General features: G+C 40.0%; 1 protein-coding gene across 1 annotated transcript in view; it reads left to right on the forward strand.

Moving 5' to 3' along the window:
* Camk4 (calcium/calmodulin dependent protein kinase IV) overlaps positions 1 to 22,901 on the forward strand; it is a 236,193-nt gene that overhangs the window by 171,901 nt on the left and 41,391 nt on the right. The window contains exon 6 of the mRNA XM_041647159.1: positions 21,182 to 21,272. Within this exon, the coding sequence (XP_041503093.1) occupies positions 21,182 to 21,272 (91 nt within the window). The remainder of the gene's footprint in view (positions 1 to 21,181; positions 21,273 to 22,901) is intronic.

Below are 22,901 nucleotides of genomic sequence, written 5' to 3' on the forward strand. Positions count from 1 at the left end.
AGAAAAGAAATAAACATTTCTGTTAATATTCTATTATCTTGGTTTATAAATATATAATAGAATACGTCAGTGGCTCAGCCAGAGGCTAGATTATTTATCAGTAACAGATTTGGGGGCAGGGAGATAATCTCTACCTTTTTGAACCTCAGTATCGGAGCTCTGGGATCTAAAGTGATGCCTGGTGTAGGGGACGTCCTCCCCTGAACACTTCATTGTCAGCAGTGATAAAAATGATATCAAAAGCTTGTCAGATTCTGCCTCCAGGGTTCTCTCCTTGGAATCCCAGGGGAATCAAGTTATATTTTAGAACATATTATTAGTAATTTTCCAAATAATGTACATAAATTATTACATTGATGATTACATTCTACATACCTTCTGTGGTTTGGATGATGTGGGCCTGGTTTGTTGCTTACTGCTGTGAAAACCTTCCGACTAAAGCCAGCTTGAGGAGGAAAGGGTTTGTTTCAGCTCACCGGTGACAGTCCACCGTTGAGGAAAGCCAGGGCAGGATCTCTAGACAGGAATTGATGCGTATTTTGTGGAGGAACACTGCTTACTGGCTCGTTCCCAGACTCAAATTCATGCTACCTCTCATTACCTCTCATTAGAAACGAACAGGCTTCTAAGAGATAATAATGCAATATAGCAAAATAGAATACAATAAGATAAATCAAAAGCTGTCACATCAAAATTGAATAAGACAGACCAAAAGAAGGGAACAAACCCACAGCAAGGCAAAAGAATCCAAGACCCACTCATTCGCACACCCCAGAATGCCATGAAAACACTAAAATGGAAGGCATGCTATAGATGCAGAGGACCTGGTGCAGACCTGTGCAGGCCCTGTGCATGCTCCTCAGTCTGCGTGGCTTTATATAAGTTTGTCTATGTCAATTTAGAGGGTCTTGTTTTTTTAGTGTAATATGTAATAGCATCGGAGGTTGCTAAGGTTTATTCTCCAAATAAAGCAGCTGTTTGGAACGGAAAGGTTCACAATCTCCTGTCTTTAATTTTGTTTTCCTAAACCAGTGTCTAAACAAAATTGGAAGACTGTTAACTCGAGTGGAGCCATTGTTCATGGGAACACACACTTCCATTATGATTAACTCATAGACCTCATTGTGGCAGGACTTGGGGAATGTGGATGTTATTATCTCTTCTTCTGCCCGCCCCATTTTTCCTCCTGATACACACTATAGGTGTAATAGAAAGAAGCCCTTGTTATTGTTGATGTGCATGTATCTGGTGGCTTTAAGCCTATCTGAACACTTTTGGAAAAAACAAAAACACAGAAATAAAAAAAGAAAGGATGGGAGGAAGGAAAGAAAAGAAGAGAAAAGAAAAAAGAGAATAAAAAAAAGGGACACATATATCATATAATCCAAGTGGTTTTTAGTCTTTATTGATGATGGGTGTTCATGTTAGTTTCTTTTCAGTATTTAATCCCTGATCTAATATTAGAACATTAAACAAAGATGCCAGGAGCCAAAAGTTTAGGAAAATGGTGAAGAAATGACATCTTAAAGAAGTCTGTTTCCTTGGGTAACTTAGCTGAGAGTAGACTTCTCTTTCCCAACAATGAAACCAAGCAGGCATCCCAGAAACTTTCCTGACTAAAGGAACCATGGAAGTTGTTTCCAGGCAGAGAGTCAGCTTCCTACAAACTAGAATTGTATGACTCTCCATTTTCTGTCTAAAGATGTTATAGAAATTTGATGTCTTAAAATTTTACGACTTACTTGTGATTGGAATTTTTAGAACTAAGGAAAAGAACAATAGCCAGTTCTCAGTATTTTGGTCTTGAATGCCTGTGGCGGTTCTTTTCTGAATTGCCTTCTATATGTTCTGATGTGTAACTACTGCGCACCTTGCTTCTACTAGATTCTTTGAGATTTAAATTGATAAAAGAATAGTGTTTTCTATTTCCATCCATTTGTATGCAAAAATTCAAGAAGTCCTTGTTTTTTACTGCTGAGTAGTACTCTAATATGTATATATTCCATACTTTCTTCATCCATTCTTCCATTGAAGGGCATCTAGGTTGTTTCCAGATTCTGGCTATTACAAACAATGCTGCTATGAACAAAGTTGAGCATATACTTTTGTTGTATGATAGGGCTTCTCTTGGGTATATTCCCAAGAGAGAACTCAAGGACAATGGCAATGGGTTTTTGATCCTACTGCATGTACTGGCTTTGGGGGCGCCTAGGCAGTTTGGATGCTCACCTTACTAGACCTGGATGGAGGTGGGTGGTCCTTGGACTTCCCACAGGTCAGGGAACCCTGATTGCTCTTCGAGCTGATGAGGGAGGGGGAGGTAAATGGGAGGCGGTGGCGGGGAGGAGGCAGAAATCTTAAATAAATAAATAAACAAACAAACAAACAAATAAATAAATGAAAAAAATTGATAAAAGAAAAAAACCATCAGTTTCGGAACCAGCAATGCTAGTGGGTGTGTGTCCACAGTCACTGTCACAGAGTGGAAGAGGGACCCAGTGAATACCAAAGGGGACTGCATCGCTCATGGCACCATGTAGGATCATTGCCAGAGTCGTTGTTGAGCTCAAAGCCCTCGCCGATCTAGAAAAGTCTTCTTTCCCTCTTGTTTGCTCAGTTATGCTCAGGCTTCAATGCCTTAGCAAGAGAAGGGACTCCGGCACTCTTATCACCTGAATGCTGCATACTCAATAGTGCCTGGCTGCCAAGGTCCCGGCTCCTGGTCTAGAGTCATCTTGCTCTGCTGGAACTTAGGTTGCATGTTGTTAGTATCAGCTGTGCCTATAGAAATGGATTGGGACTTTATGTACGCTGGTGGTACCTCAGGAGTTGGCCAGCTGTGTAAGCTGCCTGTGTGCTGTTGCTAGAGTTGTTCTGATTTTTGACTAAATACAGATCTTCTTCTTCATCCCAGAAAGTAAGAAGCAATGGCTCTTTACCACTGCTCCCAGAATTTTAAAGTAAAAAGCAACTATTTAAAAATGTCTTATTTCAGAACCTCTTTGTACATTGTTTTAATATAGACTCAAGTTTAAAATATATTACTGTCTAAGTTTACACTGATCATTAATACTAAGTGTTTAGATCAATACCAACAAGGCCTTTTCCATTTACACGCTCTACACTCTAAGTGTTGTTTGTACATGAGCACAGAGCTCCCATGTGAAGGTATGTGCATGAGGTATCCATCAGTATCAATACCTGGCTGAGTTAGGAGGATTACATTTCTGGCTCTTTCTGAGAAGAAGAATGCATTAAGCAATGTAAAACAGTCTTCATTTTGTATTAAATAAGACCAATGTTAATTATTTTTAGAACTGGAAATTTCAATAAACTCTAAAAGTATTTTTTTCTTTTGGATTTAATGAACTATTATGACGTGAAGACAGTTTGACCTGGCAAGAGAGATGTAAGACTTCTGAAAGAGATGCAGCCTGATAAAACCAAACCTCAAACCCTCTTAAAGAACAATACAATATATTTTTTTTTTTTACCAAAAATTCCATGGAAGGGAAATCTTTACTTTCCTGGAACAATGGATATCAGCTAGCCAAAGCTGAAAAAAAAAAAAGCTGTGATTAAAAAGAGATTAACATTATTGAAAGAAAATCTTCTGGGAAGTTTTTCAGCACACAAAAGCTGTGATCCAGAGGGTGCCAAGGCTACCAATTACCAAAGTTAAATCAAGATTAGATAAGCAATTTAAACAGACATATAATCACTCGTGAAATAAAAGTAGTCATTAAAAGCATTAAAGTCTTTCCCCCACCCCTTCAAAAAAGCCCAGCACCAGATGGTTTTAGCACAGAAATCTACCAGACTTTCAATGAAGAGTTAATACTATTCAAATTATTCTACAAAATAGAAACAGAAGGAATTTTGCAAAATTCATTTTACAAAGCCACATTATTCTGACACCCAAGTCACATAAAGACTCAATCAAAAAAAAAAAAAGAGAATTACAGACCAGTTTTCCTTATGAGCATAGATGTAAAAATCCTTAGTGAAAATACTTGCAAACTGAATCCAAGAACATATCAAAAAGATCATCCACAAAGAGCAAATAGGCTTCATCCCAGAGATGCAGGAATGGTTCAACATATATAACTAGGCAGATGCAATCCACCATATAAACAAGCTCAAAGGCAAAAAAAAAAAAAATCCAGTCAACAATAACAAAAAGCCAAACAAACCAGCAAAACAAAACAAAACAAAAACCGTGATTATTTCATCAGATACAGAAAAGGCCTTTGACAAAATCCAATGCCCCATCATGATAAAAGTCCTGGAAAGATGAGGGATACAAAGCGTATACTTCAGCAGTTTATATTTCCAACAAGGCCGTAGCCAACATCAAATTAAATGGAAAGAAATGCAAAGCAACTCTACTCAAATCAGGAACAAGACAAGTTTGTCCACTCTCTACATACTTATTCAATACAGTCTTGAAGTCTTAGCTAGAGCAATAAGACAACTGAAGGATGGTAAGGGGATATAAATAGGAAAGGAAGAAGTTAAAGTATCTTTACTTGCAGATGCTATGATAATATACATTACCCTAAAAATTCCACCAACAAACATGTACAGCTGATAAACACTTTCAGCAAAGTAGCTAGATACAAAATTAACTCACAGAAATTAGTAGTCCTCCTAATTATAAAAAAACAAATCAACCGAGAAAGAAATCAGGGAAGCAATACCTTTCACAACAGCCTCAAATTATAGAAAATATCTTGGGGTAACTCTAAACAAGCAAGTGAAATACTTGTATGATAAAAACTTCAAGTCATTGAAGAAAGAAATTGAAGAAGATATCAAGATGGAAAGATTTCCCATGTTCATGGATCAGTAGGATTAACATGGTAAAAAATGTCCATTCTACCAAAATGAATCTATAGATTTGATGCAGTCTCCACCAAAATTCCAACGCAATTCTTCACATATCTCAAAAGGATAATTTTCAGCTTCATATGGAAGAACAAAATACCTGAGAGCAAAAGCAATCCTGAATAATAAAAGTACTGCTGGAGGCATCACCACTCCAGATTCAAGCTGTACTTCAAAACTAAAGGGATAAAAACAGCATGGTACTGGCATAAAATTAAACACATTGGTCAATGGAATCAAACTGAAGACTCATAAATAAATACCCCCATGAGAACAGAGAAACTTCTGCACAGCAGAGGGCACCATCATTCAACAGAGTGGCATCCTGCAGAATGAGGAAAGACTTTATGCTCTACACATCTGATAGAGGGCTAATACTATATATATATATTCATATATATATATATATATATATATATATATATATATATGATTTGGGTGTGAGCCTAGCCTATAACAGCTCTTGAAACTAGTTATCAAGAAAACATATGATACAAATAAAAACAGGTACAGATCTAAACAGAACTCTCCATAGAGGAAACTCAAGTGGCTTAAAAACACTCAAAGAAGGGTTCACCATCCTTGGATGTCAGGGAAATGCAAATCCAAGCTACTTTGAGATTTTATCTTCCACCTGTCAGTATGGCTCTGATCAATGAAGCAAGTGACAGCTGACACTGGGGAGGATGTAAAGTAAGGGGACCACTCCATTACTGGTATGAATACAGACTTGCACAGCCACTATGGAAATCAATGTGGTCATTCCTCAGGAAGATGAAAATTGATCGAACTCAAGATCTAATTATATCACTTTTGGGCATGTACCCAAAGGAAGCTTCTTTTGCCACAAAGACACTTTCTCAACCATGGTCACTTCTGATCTGTTCATAATAGGCAGAAATTGGAAGCAACCTAGACGCCACTCAAGAGAAGAAAGAATAAAGAAAATGTAGTTCATTGAAATACAATGAGTTAAGAAAAAAAGTCATGAAATCTAGTTATGTGAATAAATGAAAATCCCATGCTGAGTGAGGAATCTCAGACCCAGAAAAACAAATATGTGGGTATTAGCTGTCAAGTCAGTATCAACTAAGCTACAGTCCATGGAACCACACAGAGTAGGTGTAGAATAAGGAACTAGGGGGTGCAGACAGATTTCATTAGGAAAGGGAAATAGAATGGATAGTTATGGATGGACAAGGGGGCTGGAATGGGACGAACAAGTGGGGACGGGCAGGGAGAAGGGAATAAATATGAGCAAAGACAGCTAAAATTACAGGCCATTTGAGGGGTAGAATAGAAACCTAATATAATAGCAGCTTCCTAAATTATATACATATATGGAGGTGATCTAAATGAAATCACTCTAATTTTATTGGGAGACAGATTCCCAATTTGCCATCTCTTATCACTAAACGAAGCTTCCAGGACTAGGATTGTGTTACATTTAATTTAGCTGTTGGCCAAAGGGGTCCCATGATATTCCCCAAACAACCCAGTCTGTTGTTCTCTACAAACTTGAGATCAAGGCCCTGTTACTGAAGATAACACCTCATGGAACATGGAGAAGTTGAGCTGGTACCTACCTGGAGCTTTCAGCCCTAACCAGCATCTCTGGTCCAGGGAGTAACTCTGCAGGCTGCCAAAAGAGACACATAAACACTAAGCACTCACAAACCCTTTGACCTACAATGGCGTCCTGCCTGTGAGATACTCTGGGACAATGGTAGCACAAAGCTTGTGGGAACCAATAGCTGATCTGACTTAAGATAAGCTCTTTGAGATGGAACTCATACCTGACACCAATAGGGTGACCAAGAACCAGAGACGAGACAGCCCATGGACCTAGCGTAAAGCTAAATATTTTTTTTAAGTAGTAATCAAATGACTCTTCATGATATTCTGCTATGCTCAGATCAGTGCCTTGTTCAGCCATCAGTAGAGAAGCTTCCTCTGCAGCAGATGTACGTGTTCTAATACAGAGATCCACAGCCAGATATTATGCAGACTGTGAGCCCTTAGAACACAAGGTCCTAAATGGGTTCTCTGTCAAATCCCTCCCCTCGGAACTCAGGGAACCCTGCAGAAGGGGAGGTGGAGAGAGTGTAAGAACCAGAGGGGATGTTTATTTCTGCTTACAGGTTATAATCTATCATCAAGGAAAGTCAGGGCAGGAACCTGAAGGTAGGAATTTAAGCAGAGACGATAGAGCACCACTGTTTGCTCACTCAATCACATTTAGATGTTTCTTATACAGCCCAGGCCCACGTGCCTATGGATGGTACCACCCACAGTAGGCTGAGCCCTAATACATAAATGAGCAATCAGGAAAGTGCCCCCACAGACAAATCAAGTCAGTGTGACTGAATGAAGGCAATTCCCCATTTAAATGCTCAGTTTAGCTGTTCCTGATTTTTGGACCTCTGCCAGATTCAGTTCCTGATCCTAGGTATTAGGGGAGGAGCAGGCAGGTGTAACTCTTCAAGTCCAAACATCTGGGATATGCATTCTTAATAAGAGTGGGAATGGTTGGAGGATATATTCACGAAATTGTAGTCAGAATCTCCTACTGTTTTTCTTCAGAAAAATGCTGCTCGCTTTTATTTTTTTCCAGTTCTGCAGGGCCATAAAATTTAATGCAACTTTTGTTAGGTGGGTCCTCAGGCTGCTTCTACTTGGCACAGGTAGCTTCAGAGTTGGAGGATGAGCACTCTGGCTCCCACTCAACAATTTCCTGGGTTTCCAAAATGCCAGTGTGTACCACCTCCCCTTTCTCCAACCGTCTGTAGATTTTACTTGTCTTCTTCTTAGAAGTGCACAGTGTCAGAATCCAGGAGCTTCTTCATTTTCTTATTCAACTTCTTTTACATACCAGAAAAGAATGAGAAAATAGGCTAACAGATACTAACATGGGTTCTTTATGGCAGGTGCAGCCAATACAGTAGACATGCAATCATTTGGTATTGAGGAATACATAAAATAACTCAGTAACTCTGCGTATGATAAAATCTTAATTCCCATGGACATTTCATATGATGAGCAATGTATTGAGGTACATTTATACTCTATTATCTTTTTAGGAAAATTTACTGTAACATCTTCATTAAGTTCTAAAGGACTACATTTATGGGGTAATTTTCTAATCTCTGAAATTACTCAAATATTTTACATTCATGCATAAAATATATGAATCTCTGTAACAAATGGTTTTCTGAATGATACTTTACTTTTTCTTTTAATAGATATAGTCAGCCTTTTATTTTATGTTATTGATTGCAACAGGTTTTATTGGACTGATTTTGTGATTTCACCTGAGCAATGCTATTAAAATTACTCAACATGTGTGTGCCTATAAGAAAATTAAAATTATATGATGTAAATATTCATGAGAAGAGTTGAGTTAGAAGTAATTTTTATTTTCTAAAAGTTGAAGGAAATTAAGGTTATTTAGAATAGATAATAAAAATGTAGATACCCTTTACAAGTTAATTTTCTAACAATTTTACTGTGAAATAATTTTAAATTACTTCACCTCATAAAGAATACAAGATTTGTCTTATTTCAGCTCCTGATGCATATGACAGATTTAATCCAAATGTCCATTTATAGAATTCCAGTTCCAAGATTCATATTCTCTGGTCCCAAATACACAGGGTTCTTTAGTTAATGGCTACAATGTAATTTTTAATAGTCTAGTATTTTATGAGGATCATGTGCCACAAAGATGCAATGAAGAAGAAATCCTAATGCTATTTAATTTGGCTTACATTTGTTACTTTAGGGTAATAATCCTAATTCTTTCTGCTCTTGAACAAGGTCTGGCCATCAGCCAGGCAGTGCACACTGTGCAGATACTGGATTTTGTGTCTGATTAACAGGAGTGAAAGAGACCATTTACTGATGATTACCAAATGTCATGTTGTAGACATACTTCTCATAAATAGGGTGTCTACTTCACAGAGAGCAACAGAGGGGAACTGTGGGGATACCAGATAGTTCACAGTGCTAGGAAAGAAAAAGCTAAGTGCAGCCTGCAAACAAAACAAGGACAAGAAAACTATCCCTTCCTCAGGGCAGGGAGGCAAGGGAACTGTCCCTTCCTCAGGGCAGGGAGGCAAGGGAACTGTCCCTTTGCAGAGGAGAGAGCTAAAGGACAGCGGCTCTGCACTCCCTTACTAGGGAAGAGGCAGGATTGATGGGTAACTTACAGATTCTTCCCAAGATGCATTATCTTACATCCTATTTCCTTTCTCAGAGGAGTCATCTCCAGTACTTCCTTCCCTCCCATATGAAGTAATCTGGTACTCTGCAGTTCCATCTAAAATTACCTTATTCCTATTGAAGAATTTCCTTTCACTCTTAGTATCAAACCTTTGAAAGCAATTGAAAGAAGCAGTATTAATAGTCCTGTGAAAAGCCTCGGAGTAAGGTATCACCCCTCTCTCCATCAGCCTTCTCCACCCTTCTCCTTTCTTGGTTCTGTTAATCCCACCAGGCAAGAGTAAGACCACTACCATAAATGAGCCAAATTTGAAGTAAGCTTTTTAGAATGCTGGCCAGGACGATGGACACTGGCCATGTCTGTACCCGGGTTTCCCAGAATATGATGGTGAGTTACATTAGTCAGGGGCTTAGAAAGGCCAACTGCACAAGCTCCAGTTCTTCCCACCTTCATCCAATCAGGGGCAAGCATGTACTTCCTGCCTGCACACCTTCCGCCTACACGTGATCGCGCACATCCTGTGCAGCTGAGGCATCCAAACTTGTTTTTAGCGGTGAAGTTTAGAGAACGTGGTTTGTGATCTTACAACAGCCCCCAACATCCCAGGAAGTTGTCTGTCCTTGGGCAGGTGTGGCTTCCAGGTCAGAGGCGTTTCTGTTGTTTCGAGCTCTTAGACACAGGCATTTAAACTTAAGCGCAATTTTCGCCATCACAGTTCTCCGATTAAGACCAGGGACTCCAGGCCCAGTTAGATCCCCAGATCCCAGCACTATGAGGATGTGTAATAGAACATGTTGCTATTTTTTATGCACAAAATAGAAGAAATAAATTTATAAGGATTGATATGCTTGGTACATCTCCTAGAACGTGCTGGTCACATAGATCTGAAGATTAAGGTTATTAAAACCATTTAATCATGCGCTTTACTTACTTTATCCGTGCTAACCTGTTTCGGAAGCAAGTGGGGTTGAGATTTCATCTCCAAATAATCTCTCACTATCTAAACCGACTCTATAATTCTTAGAATAATCCTTCAAAGAAGGTTTTAAAAGTTCCAGCCTTAAGGCACTTTGATTATCTGATATTACTGTAAGCCGAATCTTTATTTAACGGGAATTAATGCCCTGGCTAATGGAGACGGTTACTGTTTTTAAATTACATACGTAGCAAGGAACTCAAATTCATTTGAAGCCTTCTGAGTTTTGACAAAATTACCTTATGTCCTTTAAATGTAAGGCCACAGTACCCAACAGATCTTTGGATGCAATTTTCTGCCAGAAACAAGAGCCCCCCCACCCCAGCCCATCAATGCCTGAGGCAGGTGGGAGAGCTGGTCCGTCATAAGGGAGGGAGAGATGCCCCTGCTTGCCACCAGCAGGCGAGTAAGCCCTGCACCTCCCATGGGCAGCACAACAGAGCCAACCCCATTGATGGAGGTATGGGTGAGCCAGCCCCAAAGTCCTGAGCATAGGAGCTCTGTTCCTATTACTCAGCTGTTATGTGGCAGCATGGGTGGGGGAGAGATGCCCCACCCCCCACCCATCCATGCCTGGGGCAAGTGGGAGGGCAGGCCCTGACTGAGGTCTTAAGAGCCAGAGTGCTGGCCTGCTCCTTACCCTGATCAGCTGCAGACTCAGGAGAGCAGCCCCTAGGCTTTGCCTGGGCAACACATAGAGCTGGCCCTGATTGCTTAGGTGTGGGAGATCCTGACCCTGTGGGTGTGAATGCAAGGAAACTGGGTTCATCCCTTGCTCATCTTTGCAAGAGGTAAACTCACCACCGCAATGCAAGAGAGCTCACCCTGATGGTGAGGACAAGGGACAGCTGAGCTGGTGGGCTGCCCAACCAACCAGGGTTATGGGTTGGTTCACCCCCAGCATCCACCCCGTCTGTGATCTGCTGGAGCACGTGAAGGGACCGGTCCTGCAGACCCAAAGCTTCAGGATCTCCATGACACAGGGCAACAACAGGATAACTAAGAGGAGTTGCAGGGAGAACCCAGCATCGATAATGTAGCAGAAACCAGAGACCTCAAACCAGAGTAGTGACTCTCTGCAATGAATACTTGCAAGTAAAGATGGTTTACTGTGTGACTCACTGTGTCATACTATGGCTTCCATGATGAGATTGATTTTTCCTTCTTTTTTATTTTTTCTATTAAATTTTGTTGTATTTTATTTTGAGGGAAGGTTGAAAGGGCAGAGGGATGGGGAAATGAATGGGAGGGAGATGCATGAGGTGAAGACATCACAGAATATGAACCATTGCTGAACATCCATAAGTTACAAAGTTTATTTTGTAAATCTTGGAAGCATCACACTGAAGCAATTTAATTTTCAATTGATATATAAGACATGTAAATTATTCATATTAATAGTATACCAGGTACGGATTTGATGTATGCACACACCATATGATGTGTAAATCAGGTAGGACATTTATTTCCTTAAGCATTTATTTCTGGCTAAATCTCCTTTTCATTACTGTGTAAACTGTTGATTGCTACTAGTCTACAGACATTAGGAACCTTCACTCTCAATTCCTCACACTGGTCCTTTAAAAGCTTTTATTAGTGATATGTTTATGTAATTATTACATATTTAATCTGCTTGCAGTGCTTTGAAGTGTTTATTTTGTTTCAATCTATAATTAATATCATTATATAAGTGGTAGAACATAAAAGTGGGTAAATGTTTTCTGCCTGGAATGAAATCCAGCGTAGAGTCCCTTTTAAAAAACTGATCCTGCTGTTTAATACGTTTAAGATTGATCAAGGAGATATCCTCAAAGCCAAGTTCATCGAGATCCTTCAGAATTTCTTCTTCCACATCACCACAACTCTGAGTTCACTCTCTTCTCAAACACTGCCAGGGGTCCACAAATGGAAGGAATTTTCTTGCTAAGGATCAAGTTGAAATGGCCTTTTATTTTGCTGTTAAAAACCTTAGAAATTTATGAGTGAATTTGGTAGAATTTTCATCAACATTAAATGAAGTGCTGGGTTAATTAATATTGAATTAAACTTGGGATTATTCCTATTGTCATTTTTAATTAGAATCAACTGCATTTATGGTTGTATCTGTAATAAGGTTTAAACATATCTCCAATATGTAAGATAATTCCAGTTGTAGGGAAATATGATTTATGCTAAATATGATTTAGCATCAGAGAAAGCTGAAGTAAAGGGGAATTTATCCTTTTCTGTGGAACAAAAAAAATTTAGACATGAAATATGGTTCTTGGATATTAGACACCAGTCAGACCAAGACAGCAACTCCTGTGTAGGGAGAACATACTTTAGGTCTGCAGCTGACTGAAATATTTCAAGACTGCATCGGCAGAGAAGCCAGGAGGACCCGGCAGCCTTCCTATGATGAGGAGATGGAGACGGATGTCCAGGTGCCCACAGAGATTGGTGGTAACAGGGCACAGAGGAGAAGCCAGGTCTCTGTAAAGCTCCAGGCTCTTTCCCACTCTCAGCCTTCCAGCTGAGTACTTGTTTGCCCACAACCATGAGGACATTGCCCAATCCAGGAGGCAGGGTGACCACATAGTGGAAGCATGCATGTAGCTTATACTAGAAGGAAAGTGTGTGCGTTCCCAAGGTGCAGATATAGCAAAGCTTCTAAACAAGACTTCGGATTTCCGAAGGTCCAAACGGTATCCAAAACAGAATTTTAAAATATCACAAATGTTTACATCTGTGCTTGTTCCCAATCAGATAAACTTTACAATATCTACCATTTATCAAAAATATTTACATCTATAGATTGCTTTTGGTAGAATTGCCATTTTTACTATGTTGATCCTCCCAATCCAAGAGCAAGGGAGATCCTTCCATTTTCTGGTGTCCTCTTCAATTTCTTTCTTCAAAGACTTAAAGTTCTTGTCAAATAGATCTTTCACTTCCTTGGTCAGAGTTACCCCAAGATATTTTATGCTGTTTGTGGCTATCGTGAAAGGTGATGCTTCTCTGATTTCCCTCTCTGTTTCCTTATCCTTAGTGTATAGGAAGGCAACTGATTTTTTAGAGTTGATCTTGTATCCTGCCACATTATTAAAGGTGTTTATCAGCTGTAGGAGTTCTTTGGTAGAGTTTTTGGGGTCGCTTATGTACACTATCATATCATCTGCAAATAACCAAAGCTTAAGTTCTTCCTTTCCAATACGAATCCCCTTGATCCCCTTATGTTGTCTTATTGCTATTGCTAAAACTTCAAGCACTATATTGAAGAGGTATGGAGAGAGTGAACATCCTTGTCTTGTTCCTGATTTTAGTGGGATGGCTTTGAGTTTTTCTCCGTTTAATTTAATGTTAGCTGTTGGCTTGCTGTAAATAGCTTTTATTATATTTAGGTATGACCCTTGTATCCCTAGTCTCTCCAAGACCTTTATCATAAAGGGGTGTTGAATTTTGTCGAATGCTTTTTCAGCATCTAATGAAATGATCATATGGTTTTTTTCTTTCAGTTTATTTATATGGTGGATTACATTGATAGATTTGCGTATGTTGAACCAGCCCTGCATCCCTGGGATGAAGCCTACTTGATCATAATGGATAATTTTTCTGATGTGTTCTTGGATTCGGTTTGGCAGTCTTTTATTGAGAATTTTTGCATCGATATTCATGAGTGAGATAGGCTTGTAATTTTCTTTCTTGGTTGGGTCTTTGTGTGGTTTTGGTATCAGGGTAACTGTAGCTTCATAAAAGGAATTTGGCAATGACTCTTCTGTTTCTATATTGTAAAATACATTAAGGAGTATAGGTATTAGTTCTTCTTGGAAGTTCTGGTAGAATTCTGCATTGAAACCATCTGGTCCTGGGCTTTTTTTCGAAGGGAGATTTTTGATAACTGTTTCTAATTCTTTGTGAGTAATAGGTCTATTTAGATTGTTCACCTGGTCTTGGTTTAGCTTTGGTATATGGTACTTATCTAAAAAAATGTCCATCCATTTCTTTTGCATTTTCCAGTTTTGTGGCATACAGGCTTTTGTAGTAAGATCTAATGAGTCTCTGAATTTCCTCTGTGTCTGTGGTTATGTCCCCCTTTTCATTTCTGATCTTATTTATTTGCGTGTTCTCTCTCTGTTGTTTAATTAGTTTGGATAGGGGTTTGTCAATCTTGTTGATTTTCTCCAAGAACCAACTTTTTGTTCCATTGATTCTTTGGACTGTTTTCTGTGTTTCTATTTTGTTGATTTCTGCCATCAGTTTGAGTATTTCCAGTCTTCTACTCCTCCTGGGCACGTCTGCTTCTTTTTTTTCTAAAGCTTTCAGGTGTGCTGTTAAGTCCGCAATGTATGCTTTCTCATTTTCTTTAAGTGGGCACTTAGTGCTATGAACTTTCCTCTTAGCACTGCTTTCATCATGTCCCATAGGTTTGAGTATGTTGTCTCTTCATTTTCATTAAATTCAAGGAAGACTTTAATTTCTTTCTTAATTTCTTCCTTGACCCAGGTGTGGTTCAGTAGTTGACTGTTCAGTTTCCATGTGTTTGTTGGCTTTCTGGGGTAGCATTGTTGTTGCCTTCTAACTTTAGTCTGTGGTGATCTGATAAGACACAGGTGGACACTGATATTTTTTTGTATCTGTGGAGGTTTCCTTTGTTTCCTACCAAAAGCAATCTATAGATTCAATGCAATCCCCATCAAAATCCCTTCAAAATTCTTCACAGATCTGGAGAAGATAATAATCAACTTTATATGGAAAAACAAAAAACCCAGGATAGCCAATACAATCTTATACAATAAAGGATTGTCTGGAGGCATTACCATCCCTGACTTCAAACTCTATTACAGAGCTACAGTAATGAAAACAGCTTGGTATTGGCATAAAAACAGAGAAGTCGACCAATGGAATCGAATAGAAGACCCTGACTTTAACCCACAAACCTATGAACACCTGATTTTCAATAAAGGAGCTAAAGGTATACAATGGAAAAAAGAGAGCATCTTCAACAAATGGTGCTGGCAAAACTGGATGTCAATCTGTGGAAGAATGAAAATAGATCCATATCTATCACCAATTCCAAGTGGATTAAAGACCTCAATATCAGTCTGAACACACTGAACCTGATAGAAGAGAATGTGGGAAGTACTCTACAACACGTGGCCACAGGAGACCACTTCCTACATATAACCCTAGCAGCACAGACATTAAGGGCCTCATTGAATAAATGGGACCTCCTGAGACTGAGAATCTTCTGTAAAGCAAAGGACACTGTCACTAAGACAAAAAGGCAACCCACTGACTGGGAGAAGATCTTCACCAACCTCGCAACTGACAAAGGTCTGATCTCCAAAATATATAAAGAACTCAAGAAACTAGACCGTAAAAGGCTAATCAACCGAATTATAAAATGGGGCACTGAGCTGAACAGAGAACTCTCAACAGAAGAAGTTCAAATGGCCAAAAGACACTTAAGGTCATGCTCAACTTCCTTAGCGATCAGGGAAATGCAAATCAAGACAACTTTAAGATGCCATCTTACACCTGTCAGAATGGCTAAAATAAAAACACCAATGATAGCCTTTGCTGGAGAGGTTGTGGAGAAAGGGGTACACTCATCCATTGCTGGTGGGAATGCAAACTTGTGCAACCACTTTGGAAATCAGTGTGGCGGTTTCTCAAGAAATTCGGGATCAACCTACCCTTGGACCTAGCAATACCACTCTTGGGAATATACCCAAGAGAGGCTTTATCATACAACAAAAGTATATGCTCTACTATGTTCATAGCAGCATTGTTTGTAATAGCCAGAACCTGGAAATAACCTAGATGCCCTTCAATGCAAGAATGGATGAAGAAAATATGGAATATATACATATTAGAGTACTACTCAGCAGTAAAAAACAAGGACTTCTTGAATTTTGCATACAAATGGATGGAAATAGAAAGCACGATCCTGAGTGAGGTAAGCCAGACCCAAAAAGAGGAACATGGGATGTATTCACTCATATTTGGTTTCTAGTCATAAATAAAGGACATTGAGCCTTTAATTAGTGATCCTAGAGAAGCTAAATAAGAAGGAGAACCCAAAGAAAAACATATAGGCATCCTCCTGAATATTAACCTTCATCAGGCGATGAAAGGAGACAGAGACAGAGACCCACATTGGAGCACTGGACAGAAATCTCAAGGTCCAAATCAGGAGCAGAAGGAGAGAGAGCACGAGCAAGGAACTCAGGACCGCGAGGGGTGCACCCACACAGTGAGACAATGGGGATGTTCTATAGGAAACTCACCAAGGCCAGCTGGTCCGGGTCTGAAAAAGCCTGGGATAAAACCGGACTCACTGAACATAGCGGACAAGGAGGACTACTGAGAACTCAAGAACAATGGCAAAGGGTTTTTGATCCTACTGTACATACTGGCTTTGTGGGAGCCTAGGCAGTTTGGATGCTCACCTTACTAGACCTGGAAGGAGGTGTGTGGTCCTTGGACTTCCCACAGGTCAGGGAACTCTGTTTGCTCTTTGGGCTGACGAGGGAGGGGGACTTGATTGGGGGAGTTGGAGGGGGAGGGAAATGGGAGGCGTCGGCGGGGAAGAGACAGAAATCTTTAATAAATAAATAAATTAAAAAAATATTTACATGTGTGTTTGTCCCCAATCAGATAAACTTCACAATATCTACTCTTATGACCATATTCTGCAAAGTCCCCGTAAAAGCCAACAAGGAGACCGAGTCCCATATGTAAAAGCAATGACCCTTTATTTTAAAGAAGTCTGCAAACTCGATCTCTCCACATTTCCAACATATTGGCATAAACGGAGAGCCCCGAGATCAGTTAGAGTTTTATAGTAGTAAAGGTGGGGGTGAGGGTTTTCTGAGGTCCAGGACCACTGATTGGCTGACATTTGTCTAGTGGTGTCCTGGTGAGTGGTCCTATCTACAGCAGTTGGAACGTTAGGCATTTCCTTTGGATGGTCTGTTTTTGGGTGGTGCTCAGGTAATCTCAGCTTGTGGTTCTTTCTGCAACCAGGCAATGCTTCAGGGCAAACTACTGAGACCCAGGCCTCTTGTTAAATTTATCGATGACTGAGTCCTACTCTGGCTGGTGATAATGGTTGGAAGTAAGGAACTTCCTTTGGGTGACCTGCCCATACTTAGCTTATCATGGCTGGCTCCCACATCTACCATTTATCAAAAATTCCAGGGCATATGCAGAAGCAGGAAGTCAAACCAATCAATAGACTCATGATACGGATGCAGAAACAGTAGATAGGGACAATAAAACAGTTATTACAACTATATTCTACATAATTGAGAGAGTAGAATAAATGCTGAGGGTGTTTAATAGTTTTGTAGAACACATACTAAGAAATCTGAAATAAAACGTCTGAAGACAAAAGATTTAATATAATTCTTAAATCCAAGATGGAAAAATATGCTTGACAGAATTATTAAGAGGTTAGATATGTCACAAACAAGCAAACAAACAAACAAAGATGTAGTACATTTGTAGATATAACATTAAAACCTATTCCAGCCACCACTTTACTAAGCCAGCATAATCCATAAGTATATTCTAAATATTTGTCCTCATACCCACAGGTAAGTGTAATCCCATTCCTCATCAAAGAAACTTCTCTTTGCAATAGATGGAGTCTATTACAGAAAACCACAGCCAATCAAAGTGCAGAGCTGTGGAGTGCAGTCCCACGGGATACGTAACAATACAACTCCTGCACCTTTCACAATGTGTGCATATATGTGTCTGTGATGTATATATGATGCGAATGTTTATTATATGTGTTGTGTGCATGATTTGTGCATGTACATGTATGAGTGTATAATTGTCTGTGTGCGTGTGTGTCTAAGTGTAAGTATGGCGAGACTGTCAGAGAACATCCGCAGGTGTGGGTCCTCTCCTACCTTGCTTCAGGCAGGGTCTCTGTGGTTCCAGCACTGCAACTGAAGGACCTGCTGGCTCCCAAGGATTCCAGGGAATCTGTTTCTATGTCCTGTTTTATCACAAAAGCAGTGAGGTGACAGATGTGGCTTCCGAGGACACACATGAAGGTCCCCCACTTGTTCAGCACAGACTTTGCCCATATAGCCCCCCTCACTCCAATTTCCAGAGCCTTTACATTTTCTGGGAATGACCTAGGAACATATATAACATGACACGGGAATAATAAGCAATGTGGCTTGTGCATATTAGCAATTGTCTCAGAAAAAAGATGCAGACACAAATTAGGGGTTTACACGAAAGAACTTAACATTTTTATTCTGGAGAAATTAGACTTCAGTTTGTAGGCATGAGATTTCAGCTTGACGTTTGTTTTTGTTTTCAGCTCAGGCCTTGATTTGAGTTATTCTGTGATCTAGAAATACAGATATATGGATTTATTAGGGAGGCTAAATGGCAATGCAGCAGTGCCAGTAGAGACCTAGCAATGACGATGTAAAGGAAAATAACAAATGAGTGAAATTAATATGTGTGGGTCAAATTGCCCAAGGCTAGGAAGGGAAACTAGAGCACCAAGGATGACTCTGAAATAGGCTATATGTCAGCAATCCCAGACTTGGTATGCGTGAGGGACCAAGGCATACAGTAACATAGGCCCGGTCAGGTGGTACCACAAGATCTGCTGGTCTGGTCATGGGAGATGCCTCTCCTCTGCAGACGGTTTCGAAGTCACGTATAGAGGTCAAGATCAAGACAATGTAAGCAGCAGGTGTTCAAAGCAGAGATGACGCAGAAATGGGGTACTCGCTTTGATGTCCTTACTTAAATTAGGTATACTAATTCTTAGTTTTCTGAAGAACAGAAAAGAACAGCTCTATGCAGTTTGATTTTCATCCCCAGTAGGAAAACTGCAGATAGAACACTGTTTTCTCTCCTTAATGACTAGTTCTTCTGAATCCTGTTAGATTTTTAAAGAGACTCACACTTCCTCCTACCAACTCCTGAGACATTATCAATTAACCACATACAGCCCATCGAACACAGCAGAGCTGTAATTAAACCAAATTGCCATGTAGTAGCTTTCATTACATAACGACACAGTTTTTGTTAGGACCATAGAGAGAGTTTAATTACACGTCTAGACACCCCCTGAAGTCAGAGTGGTGGTGCTGTCTTTGAATCTTTAAAGGGGAGCTTGAGCTTTGGATGACTGCAGTTTTAAGAGATCCGTGATAAGGTATATTTAGGGGATCTACCCGTATCTTTTTAAATTCCACATTCTGCTTTGATGCATACTTAGTCTGGGAATTGCTTGTGTATCTGTGAATAAAATGGGGTTAGAAGAAAAATGTACAAATTTCCACTTCTCATATGTGGTTTCCCTTTCATTTGCAGGAAATAGCGTTTTCTCTGATGGATCCCAAGGTTGCCTTCTCCTTTGACCTTTCCTTTTTCTTGTGTGTCCTAATGCACTCATGCACATGTATGCTTGTGTTGTTTGGAGGTCAAAGGGAAAATCTCTGATCTCAGCGCCATCATTGATTTGGCTCGAGAGGTCTCTTGTTCATTTTGCCTGCTCCAGGCTAGCTGGCCAGGCTTCCCAGAATTCTCCTATCCACCTTCCAACTTGCCAGAGGAGCAGTGGGATTATAGACATCCACGGTGCCAAGCTTTCTGTGACGTCTGAGGATCCTAACTCGGTTCCTCACACTTGTGTGGGAACTCTTTACCTTCCTATAGTACCACTCCCCATCCTCACTCTCTTCAGCAGAGAAACCATGCTCTGTTGTGTAGACACCATCGTCTCAATACCAGTCCTTAACCTTTGAGCAGAAACTGCCTGTCCCCCGAGACTGGCTTGTGCTCTCTCATTCCCAGCCCTGCCCTGTGTCTCTTGGATCCCAAGAATGTACAGATCTTTTCTCTGTGGCCACTCTGGACTTTGTCTTTCTCATACGAAAACTGGCTTGCTGTTTATTTCTTTGTAACTGAGGACCATTTTTTTTGCGCCTTGTCTCACGCTATGTATTATTTTCCAATACAACATCTAATTACCCAAACATTTCTATAGCCTCAAGCCTGAAATCTCTTGTCTCAGACCTGGCATCGTCCAGTGAAAATGAGAAAATGAACCGATCACACATGCGTCCTTTTGAAAATCTCCTCAGCGTCCCCCAGGGAAGCTGCCCTCCCAGCAGGCACTCGCTCTAATCCTACATGCAAATGAGTTTTGAATGCTGTTCATTTGTTGGTGTCACGTGTCCTACTTTATTTTTCTATACAGGCTTATATTCTGTCAACGTGAGGTTTGTGTCTTTACAGCTGGGCCTGTTTACCATTGCTTTCATGTATGACAGTTATTTAAAGTGGTAACGGGCCATTTAATGATTTCTGTCAAAAGAAACGTGTTTCATTAAAACTTTAACTCAGTGAATGTTTTTAGGTTTTTGAGTTGAATTTAGGGAAAAATAAAACCAGTGTCATTGCCTTGAATTTTAGACATAGAATTACTAAAGTGTTATGACACATGCGTTTGAACATATTAGAGAGAGAATGCCTACCCGTGTTCATCCACTCAGGTAAGACTCGTTCCACAGCCAGACTGAGAATTAGTCTGAGTGTGCCTCTTCTCTTGTGGGCCGCTCTAGCCAGACACCCCGGATTTCCCTAGCCAGCAGCATCCAGAACTCTCTTCTCTGCCAGCAACCCGTTTCCAAGGAGAATAAATGACAGCTTCTTGTGCTCTGTTGGAGAATAGTTTGAGGGGAACAAATCGGGGTAATGACTTGAAGAAATTGAACCGTTTGGGAAATATTTTGGAATTAGAATTGACAGAACTTAGTTATGAATTTTATAGAGGCAGCTGTGAGAGGCTCAGTCTCTGAGTTCTCTGAGGGCCTCCCTCTCATTAGGAAAACCCTCTACCACTCATGAGCGCCTGGCGCTCATGGCTTTTCATTAAGCTGTATTCTTAAGCCTTGTTTTCTTTGTGATATATATTTTAAAAATCCTAAATGTGTGTGGTTGAGCCATAAGATTATGGTAGATCTGAAAGCATCAGAAAGAGATATCGGAACCACAAATAAAATTACACAACTGTAATTTTAACTTATTTTAACTTAATTCATGTAATTAACTTCATTATTTTTCCTGTGTAGTACCTGCATGAAAATGGGATTGTCCATCGTGATCTCAAACCAGAGAATCTTCTCTATGCAACTCCAGCCCCAGATGCACCTCTCAAAATTGGTAAGAAACTTTTCAAATCTCTCAGAGCAGAAGATGTTTGTTCCATGGGATTTTAAGTTGTGTTCTATCAGGGATTGCCTCTGTCTGGTTGCCTCCAACACTTGGCCTCTATGAGTGATAATAGCGTGTCGTTTGTTAGTCCGTGTATTTTTCTAGACTGTTCACCTGATGCTGTGTTCCAGACTTCCCTGGATCATTGCTAGGCTTTCAAATGAGCCCCACTCTGGGTGCTTAGTGATTATGAGGATCTCAAAAGATAACCTTGGGTTTTGTAGAAAAATTTATAGTGAAAAGTTGACTTGTGTTTTTCTTAACTTTGAATTGACAAATTATTTGGAGCTTAATCTTATATAATGAAGAACTTTAAAATACCTAGTATAAATTAGTGAATGTAGACTATGAATCTCTTGTTCATATTAGAAGAGAAAACTCAAAGACCATATTTCCAAATTGTTCTCCCCAGAATGCTGTTTTCTAATCGATGATAACTCCCTTGTATGTCTGAGTGTTTGTGGAGGACATGGTTTTACAAAGGGTCTGTGCTTGGTCAAATAAGTTAGAAAATGGCAAATGAAATATTTTTTTTCTGCATTGCCTTATAAAACCTTAAAAGTGCCAACGTGTGGACCAACATATCATGATCTACACTACAAGACTTCCTCAAACTATTGACTCTAGAAATCCACCCCATATAGCATCCAGAAAAACCATAAAGATGAAATTTGGGCAATTCTCATCTACCCATTGAAATTATCCTATTAGGAGAAAATACATTTTATTTCCCATATACTTGCTAAAGCAAATTTTCATTTCCAAAGACAGATGTGAGGTAGAATCTGTATCAAAGCCCCCTGAGGTTGCTAGGCTTCCTCGCTTCTCTATCAGAGCTAAGCTGATGTGTCCCTAACCCAGACCCAGAAAGACAAATGTTGTATGTACTCACTCATAAGTGATTTTTAGACGTAAAGCAAAGAAAAATCAGCCCACAGCTCACAACCCCACAGAACCCAGACAACAAAGAGGACCCTAAGAGAGACATATACATGGATCTCATCTACATGAGAAGTAGAGAAAGACACGATCTCCTGAGTAAATTAGGAGCATGGGGACCATGGTAAGAGAGTAGAAGGGGAGGGGAGAGATAGGGAAGGGAGCAGAGAAAAATGTATAGCTCAACAAAAACAATAAAAAACAAACAAACAAGTGTTAACACCTCTGAAAATTAAGTTGCTCTACCAGAGAGGAGTTGGGGCAGCATTCTGAAAAGCCTGCTGGGCAGCCAGCTCGTTCTGTTAATCACTCCTGAAAGACAGTAGACAGCAGGGGTTTCCATTTCCTTTGACATGACTTTCAAAGATTTGATCCTTAAAGAAATCTCTTTAGATGGATGCATGGATGCTAATTTGGGCAGGAAAGCCTTGCTTTCTGTAGGGCTGCCTGTTGTGTTCAGTGATGCGGTCAAGCACCTCGTGGAAACATGGGCGTATCTTTGAAGTCTAAAATGGTATCCGTTCTGCACCTGCCTCCCTTGAAGAATGGCCTCGAGCAGCCTTCTGACATGCTTGAAAGAGAGGTCACTCAGCAATAGGTCATAACTGTAGCAAGTTGGATAATATTTTACTTAGGCAA

The sequence above is a fragment of the Microtus oregoni genome, unplaced genomic scaffold (assembly GCF_018167655.1).
Source record: "Microtus oregoni isolate MIOR12 unplaced genomic scaffold, Mior012 000161F_ref0000079, whole genome shotgun sequence".
NCBI lineage: Eukaryota > Metazoa > Chordata > Mammalia > Rodentia > Cricetidae > Microtus > Microtus oregoni.